The sequence below is a fragment of the Lipotes vexillifer genome, unplaced genomic scaffold (genome assembly GCF_000442215.2).
Source record: "Lipotes vexillifer unplaced genomic scaffold, Lipotes_vexillifer_v1.1 scaffold1329, whole genome shotgun sequence".
Lineage (NCBI taxonomy): Eukaryota > Metazoa > Chordata > Mammalia > Artiodactyla > Lipotidae > Lipotes > Lipotes vexillifer.
This window is the reverse complement of record NW_006797566.1, coordinates 851,567-863,013: the sequence shown is the minus strand read 5'-3', so window position 1 is coordinate 863,013 and position 11,447 is coordinate 851,567. Positions and strand designations below refer to the sequence as shown.

Genomic DNA, 11,447 nt, shown 5'->3' with positions numbered 1-11,447 from the left:
CTTCCGATGTCAAGTTTCATAAATTAGTTCAACCTTTCTAGAGGGCAATTTGGCAGTAGCTAACAAAATTTTATATGTACCTAATCTTTGACCAATCAAATTCACTTTTAGGGCTCTATCCTATAGAAATACTTGTTCAAGTTCAGAAATATAAGTGCCCATGAATGTTTAACCCAACATTATTTATAATAGCAAAAAATGTAAATCAATATGGGAATGGCTAAGTAAATCAGGATAATTCCATACAATGGAATATAATGTAATTCTCAAAAAAAAAAAAAAGAAATTAGTAGATCTGTATTTGTTAACATGAAAACCATACATTATTAAGTGAAAAAAATCAAGTTGCAGAAATAATATGCTGTAACCTCAATTTTGTAAATTTTTTGCTTCTTACTTTATACATATTTATATTGCTTGAATTTTAAATTGAGGAAGTACTACTTTAAAATTAGGATTTTAAAAAGAAATTTTGTAAATAAACACTATAAATAGAGTTTAAAAGAATTTAAGCAAATAGGCCATTTGGGGATGTGAAGGATATACAGAGTAAATCCCTCAGCCTTTAGAAATATCACCATGGAGGACAATAACCATGTAGAGCCAAGAGATACTCTTTGGTAACACTAGCAATTTTTTAATTGAGATAATGGGACTTTAAAGTATTTCAAGTTCTTAATGTTTCATACTCCTAATCTTCCATTGGACAAGCAATCTTGACAACTGGAAGTAAAGAGCTGACACAATGATAACAAGAGCCTCTTGTCTTAGGAAGTATTTCCTGGTAAAAAAGATGTGGTGGAATCAAGGAAAGGGAACTTCTTAGGAACATCATAAAAATGATCAGTGCTTAGTAGAGGCAATTTACTAGAGCACTGGGATGGCTATGATGCAAGCAAAAAGACTTGAGGGTTTAAAATGAGGTTTGAAGAGCAACTTGGTTAAGTTATCCCCAGCACTGCCCATGCAGTTCCAATAAACTATTATAGTCTATTTGGCATTTACACTCCTTGAGAGAAGTGTTTCCTATGGCTAGCACAGTTCTACAAGAATTTCTCTTAAAGACATCCAATGTCTTTTCTGTGGATTTATAATCACTAAGCAATCTACCAGGAAAAAGGTCCCCTTTGCCCACTCCCTTCCCAAACTAGGTGTACGTCCCACTGTAAAGCCAAGAACAGCTGTGGTTCTAGTCCTGTGAAGCATGGAGTCAGTAGCAAGTCTCGGGCTGTAATTCTTTGGCTGGCAAAAACTTTTTTTTTTTTTAATTTACTTTATTTATTTATTATTTTTGGCTGCATTGGGTCTTCATTGCTGCACTCAGGCTTCCTCTAGCTGTGGCGAGTGGGGTCTACTCTTCGTTGCGGTGCGTGGGCTTCTCACTGCAGTGGCTTCTCTTGTTGCAGAGCACGGGCTCTAGGCGTGCAGGCTCAGTAGTTGTGGCGCACGGGCTTAGCCACTCCGCGGCATGTGGGATCTTCCCGGACCCGGGCTCGAACCCATGTCCCCTGCATTGACAGGTGGATTCTTAACCACTGCGCTACCAGTGTAGCCCAGGCTGGCAAAAACTTTTAAAGCATGTGCACATAATGGTTTAACCACCTGAACTGTGAAGCTTACAATCACACAGGCTGTCTATGTGATATATATGGGTAAGCAGGTTTCTTTTCAAGAGAAAGGAAGTATGTGACAGAAAGACTTGGACAAAAGGCAGCTAAGAGCACATCCCTATCACAGGTCCCCTAAGTATTCATGGTATTATTTTTCAGAAAAAAATACAGTTTTCTAAATGACCAACTCTTTCCATGAGCAATTGCTTCCTTAAAATGCAGCAGTCAACATCTCAAGGTTAGGTAAACTGTAAATTCCTCTACAAAAAAAGATCCTTACATTTTTGATCACTAAAAACTCTGGATAAAAATTTACCAAGTCATTTTCCTTTCCAGTTTTGTTGAGTTAACTTACAGTGATTCATCTCTTTTTATCACACTCTGCATCCAATCCATGTAGCAAAGCCCACTGGTCCTACCTTCACAATATATCACTTCTTATCACCTCCATTGTTTATCCATCTAATCCAAGCTACTTCCTTCTATTGCTGGAAATACTGAAAGAGTTTGCTATCATCCCTATCACCAGTCAAGCTCCAGAAGTGTTTTCTTCATACAACAGCCAAGGTTATTTTTTAAAACATACGTCAGATTTCATCAGTCACCCACTCAAAACCTTCCAATGGCTTCACTTGTATGCAGAATAAAATCTAAAGTCCGTACTATGGCCTACAAAGCTCTACATAACCCACTACCTCCTTGCTGCCTCTTATCCTCATCCCCTTGCCCATTCTGTTCCTGCCACAATGGCACCTTTTCTGTTCCTCAAACACATCAAGCATGTTTCTACCTCATGGTCTTGACTCACCATTCTCTCTGAATAGAATGGTCATTCAAGTTTTTGTTCAAATGTTATCTCCTCAAAGACACCTTCTTTGATCACCCTAATTAAATAGCAACTTCAATGTCCTCATCTTTTTGTTTTACTTCAGTATTAGGCACTAACTGAAAATAACTGTCTATTTTTTTTGGCTGTGTTGGGTCTTCGTTGCTGCGCGCAGGCTTTCTCTAGTTGCAGCGAGTGGGGGCTACTCTTCATTGCGGTGTGCGGGCTTCTCATTGTGGTGGCTTCTCTTGTTGCAGGGCACGGGCTCTAGGTGCACGGGCTTCAGCAGTTGTGGCGCGTGGGCTCAGCAGTTGTGGCTCGCGGGCTCTAGATTGCAGGCTCAGTAGTTGTGGCACACGGGCTTAGTTGCTCCGCGGCATGTGGGATCCTCCCGGACCAGGGCTTAAACCCACGTCCCCTGCATTGGCAGGCAGATTCTTTTTTTTTTTTTTTTTGTGGTACGCGGGCCTCTCACTGCTGTGGCCTCTCCCACTGCAGAGCACAGGCTCCGGATGCGCAGGCTCAGTGGCCGTGGCTCACAGGCCCAGCCGCTCCGCGGCATGTGGTATATTCCCGGACCAGGGCACGAACCCGCGTCCCCTGCATCGGCAGGCAGACTCTCGACCACTGCACCACCAGGGAAGCCCTGGCAGGCAGATTCTTAACCACTGTGTCACCAGGGAAGTCCATAACTGTCTATTTAGTAATTGTTTCCCACAGTAGAATATAAGCTCCAGGAAAGCAGGCATATTGTTCACTGTTATTTCTTCAGCCAATTAGTACTTAGCACAGAGCAGAGCGAGCACTCAACACAAATTTGCTAAGTAGTGAATGAACATTGTGGAATCAATGTTTAGTTGAGTTTGCTATTTCCTTAAATTTCACTTTGCATGCCCTGTGACACTACCATTGAAAGTTGCACAATTAAACTTTTCCAAAGTCATTCTGAACATCTCCCTTTCTGGACCACTTAGTTTAGTCATATACTTTCTGCTAAGAAGAGCACAAAGAGAGTTGAAAGATGGTTCTTGGCTAGTGTCAGTGGCAGATACTGGGGCTACCTAGCAATACCTGAAAAAGTAGGTCTAGTCTCAATGCAGCAGCCAGGGTGATACTTTTAAAATACTACAATGGCTCCATATTCCTCTCAGAACACAATCAGGAGTTCTTACAATGGCCTCTGAGGTCTTATAAGATGTGGCTCATTACCTCTCTGACCTCATTTTCCACTCTTCCCTGCCCCATGCTCTTTTTTTTTTTGCAGTACACGGGCCTCTCACTGTTGTGGCCTCTCCCATTGCGGAGCACAGGCCCCAGACGCACAGGCTCAGCGGCCATGGCTCACAGGCCTAGCCGCTCTGCGGCATGTGGGATCTTCCCGGACCGGGGCACGAACTCGTGTCCCCTGCATCGGCAGGCGGACTCTCAACCACTGCGCCACCAGGGAAGCCCGCCCCATGCTCTTCTGCTCTAGTCATACTGGCCTCATTGTTGATCCTCAAACAGACTAGGCAACTCGTGCATTGGGGCATTAGCTCTGGCTGTTCCCTCATCTTGAAATGTCCTTCACCTAAAAGTCAACATGGCTAATTCCTTCAGATATGCTCAACCATCACCTTCTTAATGAGGCTTATACCTTGATCCCTCTATCTAAAATTACAGCCGAGCACTCTTGATTTCCCCTTACCATGCTCTGCTTTTTCTTTTTTCTACGGTGCTTTCACCTTCTAACATACTATAAATTTTACTTATTATGTCTATTGTCCTTTTTCTCACTAAAATATAAGTTCCATGCGGGTAGGAATCTTTGCCTGTTTTGTGCACTGATCCCAAGCATATAGAGCAGGACCTGGCATATAGCAATCACACAATAAATATTTATGACTGAAGGTAAAGAGTCTCCTGGCCTTTATCCTGAGAGATTACTTATATCTGGGCTGCCTTTGGAGAAGAGATTACCACAATTTGAAGGTAATCTAAAAAGCATGAAGAGATCATAGTATAACATACAGAAAAACAGGGAATTCCCTGGTAGTCCAGTGTTAGGACTTGGCGATTTCACGGCCTGACCCTGAGCCCAGGTTCAATCCCTAGTCAGGTCAGAGAACTAAGATCCTGCAAACTGTGAAGCACGGCCAAAAAAAAACCAAAAACCAAAACCAAACTAAAAAACTAAAAAAACAAACAAAAACATACAGAAAAACAAAAACAAAAAAACTGGACTTGAAGTCAAAAAACCTGAATTTTGTGCTTCAATTTCATTTTTGAATCAATGGCTATGACTGAACAACGTACTTAAGCTTTTATTTTCCCAACTGAAAATCAGGAATAAGAATACTGCCTCGTGGGGTGGTCAAGAGGATGAAATAAGATAAAGTAAAAATATAAAAATTACATGACTGCATTGAAATGATCTTTATTTTAGAGCTTCTTGAGGGTTTAGAATGGAAATTCCTTCCCTGTTCGCTTACTCAGAAGATTTCACTTCAGGGCTCAGAGCATGACCACTTCCCTTTAAGCTTTTTCCATCTGGGGGCTCTACAAGCAGATCAATCCAGAAAAGGACAATCATAGGCTAGATAGTTTTAGAAATATTGATACCTTTGACCATTTAGTAAACGGGCAGTATGGCACAAAAGTGAAACTTAACCAAAAAACCAAACCAAACAAAAAAACAACAACAAAACCCCCCCCCAAAACAACAACAAAATCCCTCAAAAACACAAAAATAAATTACTCATTATAAGCAAAATATCATGGTAAGACAAAGTGATGGAGCCACGCCACTCCAAAACCTCAAGGGTAGAAACAGGCTTTGGTAGGTTGTTTTCCCAGCTATTTTTAATAACAGAAGAATAGAGCACAGAGTTAAAAAGAGAAACCATTTAAAATAGATATCCCACAGGCTCTCAGTATATCAACTGATCCTTACCTGGCAATGCTGAAGCTCAATCAGAGCAGCCCTCAGTGGAGATGAAAGCATGCTTTGCTTGAGCAATTTACTCAGAGAGAAATACAGTTGTGTCAGAAAAATGCCATAAAAACTTAAAACCAGAGTGAAAGTCACACTGAGAGATACTTTGGTAAGTCTGAAAAGAAATAAATAACACTTCTATTAACTATTACTTGGGTACCTTAGTAGGATCAAATGTTCTGTTGGATCAGAAAATTTTAGGTGACTATAATAAAACTAGAGAACCAAAGCTATAGGTTTTCCAGGTTTGAGGAACACATGCTACTGAATTGATTGTGACATCTATAGATCCAATACTACAGTTTGGAAAATATGTTAAGGGGAGACCTAGCCCCATAAAAGAGGGAGAGCAAAGGGAAACCACCATATTTGACAGACACAGTCAATCTTAAGCAGTGCTCTCATCCCAGCCCATAGATTTCCCTCCCTTGACTTGTTTCCTTGGACCAACCTACTAATCTCACCTTTATGGCAAAAATCAAATCTCTCCAAAATACTGACTAGCATACTGACTCACATTTATTGTATCCTTTTTGTAGTTTTGAGTTTACCCAACTCTTAATCCTAATCATAAAGATAAAATGGCTTACAGTACAAGTAGGTATCAAGCTTAAGTGGAAAAAAACCAATCATTTGAAATGATTAAGTTGAGATAAAGAAGCTTTGTAGAATCCATACGCACAAGCCATAGTGAGTGAACAGACTGTGAACAGCTCTACCAGTACAGTCACGTTTATGATGGCTGGTGACCCTGCTCTTTCTTCTTCTAGTTTATGTTTCTTGGGAAGGAGAGAGAAAAAGAAATTTAAAAAACCCAATGATGAGTCACTTGAACTTACCACGTCAATCTCCGTGTTGGAATGTCCCATGTTACAAACGATACAGCTATTCTTCATACGGTCTAAGTGCTCTCTGGTTACCACATTCTTGTTACCTTAGAAACAGAAGAGATAGCCACATGAAAAGGAATGAAGTTGGACCTCTTCCTCACACCATATGTAAACTTAACTTAAAATGCATCAGAGACCTAAATATGAGAGCTAAAACTATAAAACTCTTAGCAAAGCATAGGAATAAATCTCTGTGACCTGGGTTAGGCAATGGTTTCTTAGATAACACCTAAAGCACAAGCAACCAAAGAAAAAATAAACTGGACTACACTGAAATTAAAAACTTTTGTGCTTCAAATGATACCACTAAGAAAGTAAACAGACAACCTATACAATGGGACAAAATAATTGCAAATCATAAATCTGATAAAAATGATTACAACTCTTACAAATTAATAATAAAAAGACAGCTCATTTTAAAAATGAGTAAAGGATCTGAATAGACATTCTTAAAAGAAGATGTACAAAAGATGTGCCAACACACACGAAAAGATGCTCAACATCATTAGGGAAAGGCAAACCAAAACCACAGTGACACACTATTTCACACATACTAGGATAGCTATAATCCAAAAATCAGACAATAACAAGTGTTGACAAGGATGTGGAGTAACTGCAACTCTCATGCATTGTTGGCAGGATTGTAAAATAATGTAGTTACTTTGGAAAAGTTTGGCATTTTCTCAAAATGTCAAAAGTAGTTATCATATGATCCAGCAATTCCACTTGTAGGTATATACCCAAGAGAACTGAAGACATGCCCACAGAAAAACTTGTACACAATGTTCATAGCAGCATTATTCATAATAGCCAAAAAGTAAAAACAACCCAAGTGTCTATCCACTGATGAATGGATATCACTGAAATGTGATATAACCTTAAAATGGAATATTATTCAGCAATCAAAAGGAATGAAATACTGTGGGCTTCCCTGGTGGCACAGTGGTTGAGAGTCCGCCTGCCGATGCAGGGGACACGGGTTCGTGCCCCAGTCCGGGAGGATCCCACATGCCGCGGAGCGGCTGGGCCTGTGAGCCATGGCCGCTGATCCTGCATGTCCGGGGCCTGTGCTCCGCAACGGGAGAGGCCACAACAGTGAGAGGCCCGTGTACCATAAAAAAAAAAAATAAATTAAAAAAAAAAGGAATGAAATACTGATACACACTACAACATACATGAACCCTGAAAATATTATGCTAGGTAAAAAAAAGTCACAAAAGACCACAAATTGTATGATTCTGTTTATATGAAATATCTGGACTAGGCAAATCTATAGAGACAGAGAATTTAATGGTAGCCTAGGGCTGTGGAAAACTGAAGGGTAGAAAAAAGAGTGACTGCTAATGGTATAAGATTTATTTTGGGGATGATGAAAATGTTCTGGAATTCGATAATGGGATGTTGTACAACTTTAGTAAAAATCACTGAACTGTATGCTTTATTTTTTATTTTTTTAAGATTTTTTTTGATGTGGACCACTTTTAAAGTTTTTATTAAATTTGTTACAATATTGCTTCTGTTCTATGCTTTTTTTTTGGCCCCAAGGCATGTGGGATCTTAGCTTCCCTGACCAGGGATCAAACCCGTCCCCCCTGCATTGGAAGGTGAAGTGTTAACCGCTGGACCACCAGGGAAGTCCCTGAACTGTATACTTTTTTATTTTTATTTTTTTGAATTTTATTTTATTTATTTTTTTATACAGCAGGTTCTTATTAGTTATCTATATATATTAGTGTATGTATGTCAATCCCAATCTCCCAATTCATTACACCACCACCATCCCCCCACCCGCCGCCACTTTCCTCCCTTGGTGTCCATACGTTTGTTCTTTACATCTGTGTCTCTGTTTCTGCCTTGCAAACCAGTTCATCTGTACCATTTTTCTAGGTTCCACATACATACGTTAATATACGATATTTGTTTTTCTCTTTCTGACTTACTTCACTCTATATGACAGTCTCTAGATCCATCCACGTCTCTACAAAAGACCCAATTTCGTTCCTTTTTATGGCTGAGTAATATTCCATTGTATATATGTACCACATCTTCTTTATCCATTCGTCTGTCGATGGGCACTTAGGTTGCTTCCATGACCTGACTATTGCAAATAGTGCTGCAATGAACATTGGAGTGCCTTTGTCTTTTTTTTTTTGTTTGTTTGTTTGTTCATACTGCAGGTTCTTATTAGTCATCAACTTTATACATATCAGTGTATGCATGTCAATCCCAATTGCCCAATTCAGCACACCACCATCCCCACCCCACCGTGCTTCCCCCGCTTTGGTGTCCATTCATTTGTTCTCTACATCTGTGTCTCAATTTCTGCCCTGCAAACCGGTTCATCTGTACCATTTTTCTAGGTTCCACATACATGCATTAATATACGATATTTGTTTTTCTCTTTCTGACTTACTTCACTCTGTATGACAGTCTCTAGATCCATCCACGTCTCAACAAATGACTCAACTTCGTTCCTTATTATGGCTGAGTAATATTCCATTGTATATATGTACCACAACTTTTTTATCCATTCGTCTGTCGATAGGTATTTACGTTGCTTCCATGACCTGGCTATTGTAAATAGTGCTGCAATGAACACTGGGGTGCGTGTGCCTTTTTAAATTATAGTTTTCTCTGGGTATATGCCCAGGAGTGGGATTGCTGGGTCATATGGTAATTCTATTTTTATTTTTTTAAGGAACCTCCATACTGTTCTCCATAGTGGCTGTATCAATTTACATTCCCACCAACAGTGCAAGAGGGTTCCCTTTTCTTCACACGCTCTCCAGCATTTGTTGTTTGTAGATTTTCTGATGATGCCCATTCTAACTGGTGTGAGGTGATACCTCACTGTAGTTTTGATTTGCATTTCTCTAATAATTAGTGATGTTGAGCAGCTTTTGATGTGCTTCTTGGCTATCTGTATGTCTTCTTTGGAGAAATGTCTATTTAGGTCTTCTGCCCATTTTTTGATTGGGTTTTTTTTTTTTTGCGTTACGTGGGCCTCTCACTGTTGTGGCCTTTCCCATTGCAGAGCACAGGCTCCAGACGCGCAGGCTCAGCGGCCATGGCTCATGGGCCTAGCTGCTCCGCAGCATGTGGGGTCTTCCCGGACCGGGGCACAAACCCGTGTCCCCTGCATTGGCAGGCAGAATCTCAACCACTGCGCCACCAGGGAATCCCAGGGTTGTTTGTTTTTTTTAATATTGAGCTGCATGAGCTGTTTATATATTTTGAAGATTAATCCTTTGTCTGTTGAATCGTTTGCAAATATCTTCTCCCAATCGGAGGGTTGTCTTTTCATCTTGTTTATAGTTTCCTTTGCTTTGCAAAAGCTTTTAAGTTTCATTAGGTCCCATTTGTTTATTTTTGATTTTATTACCATTACTCTAGGAGGTGGATCAAAAAAGATCTTGCTGTGACTTATGTCAATGAGTGTTCTGCCTATGTTTTCCTCTAAGAGTTTTATAGTGTCCAGTCTTACATTTAGGTCTCTGATCCATTTTGAGTTTATTTTTGTGTATGGTGTTGGGAGTGTTCTTATTTCATTCTTTTACATGCAGCTGTCCAGTTTTCCCAACACCACTTATTGAAGAGACTGTCTTTTCTTCCATTGTATATCCTTGCTTCCTTTGTCAAAGATTAGTTGGCCATAGGTGCATGGGTTTATCTCTGGGCTTTCTATCCTGTTCCATTGATCTATATTTCTGTTTTTCTATTTTCTATTTTTGTACCATATTGTCTTGATTACTGTAGCTTTGTAGTATAGTCTGAATTCAGGGAGTCTGATTCCTCCAGCTCCGTTTTTTTCCCTCAAGACTGCTTTGGCTATTTGGGGTCTTTTGTGTCTCCATACAAATTTTAAGTTTTTTTGTTCTGGTTCTGTAAAAAATGCCACTGGTAATTTGATAGGGATTGCATTGAATCTGTAGATTGCTTTGGGTAGTGTAGTCATTTACACAATTTTCATTCCACCAATCCAAGAACATGGTATATCTCTCTATCTGTTTGTGTCATCTTTGATTTCTTTCATCAGTGTCTTATAGTTTTCTGAGTGCAGGTCTTTTACCTCCTTAGGTAGGTTTATTCCTAGGTATTTTATTCTTTTTGTTGCAGTGGTAAATGGGAGTGTTTCCTTAATTTCTCTTTCAGATTTTTCATCATTAGTGTATAGGAATGCAAGAGATTTCTGTGCATTAATTTTGTATCCTGCAAGTTTACCAAATTCATTGATTAGCTCTAGTAGTTTTCTGGTGGCATTTTTAGGATTCTCTATGTATAGTATCATGTCATCTGCAAACAGTGACAGTGTTACTTCTTCTTTTCCAATTTGTATTCCTTTTATTTCTTTTTCTTCTCTGATTGCCATGGCTAGGACTTCCAAAACTATGTTGAATAATAGTGGTGAGAGTGGACATCCTTGTCTTGTTCCTGATCTTAGAGGAAATGCTTTCAGTTTTTCACCATTGAGAATGATGTTTGCTGTGGGTTTGTCATATATGGCCTTTATTATGTTGAGGTAGGTTCCCTCTATGCCCACTTTCTGGAGAGTTTTTATCATAAATGGGTGTTGAATTTTGTCAAAAGCTTTTTCTGCATCTATTGAGATGATCATATGGTTTTTATTCTTCAGTTTGTTAATATGGTGTATCACATTGATTGATTTGCATATATTGAAGAATCCTTGCATCCCTGGGATAAATCCCACTTGATCATGGTGTATGATCCTTTTAATGTGTTGTTGGATTCTGTTTGCTAGTATTTTGTTGGGGATTTTTGCACCTATATTCATCAGTGATATCGGTCTGTAATTTTCTTTTTTTGTAGTATCTTTGTCTGGTTTTGGTATCAGCATGATGGTGGCCTCATAGAATGAGTTTGGGAGTGTTCCCTTCTCCACAATTTTTTGGAAGAGTTTGAGAAGGATGGATGTTAGCTCTTCTCTAAATGTTTGATAGAATTTACCTGTGAAGCCACCTGGTCCTGGACTTTGTTTGTTGGAAGATTTTTAAACACAGTTTCAAGTTCATTACTTGTGATTGGTCTGTTCATATTTTCTATTTCTTTCTGGTTCAGTCTTGGGGTTATACCTCTTTCTAAGAATTTGTCCATTTCTTCCAGGTTGTCCATTTTATTGGCACAGAGTT

General features: G+C 39.5%; 1 protein-coding gene across 2 annotated transcripts in view; it reads right to left on the bottom strand.

The window, feature by feature from the left end:
• AHCYL2 (adenosylhomocysteinase like 2) overlaps window positions 1–11,447 on the bottom strand; it is a 170,349-nt gene that overhangs the window by 5,253 nt on the left and 153,649 nt on the right. For both annotated transcript variants that reach the window (XM_007469704.1, XM_007469705.1), the window contains exon 12: window positions 6,250–6,344. In XM_007469704.1, coding sequence (XP_007469766.1) covers window positions 6,250–6,344 — 95 coding nt within the window. The remainder of the gene's footprint in view (window positions 1–6,249; window positions 6,345–11,447) is intronic.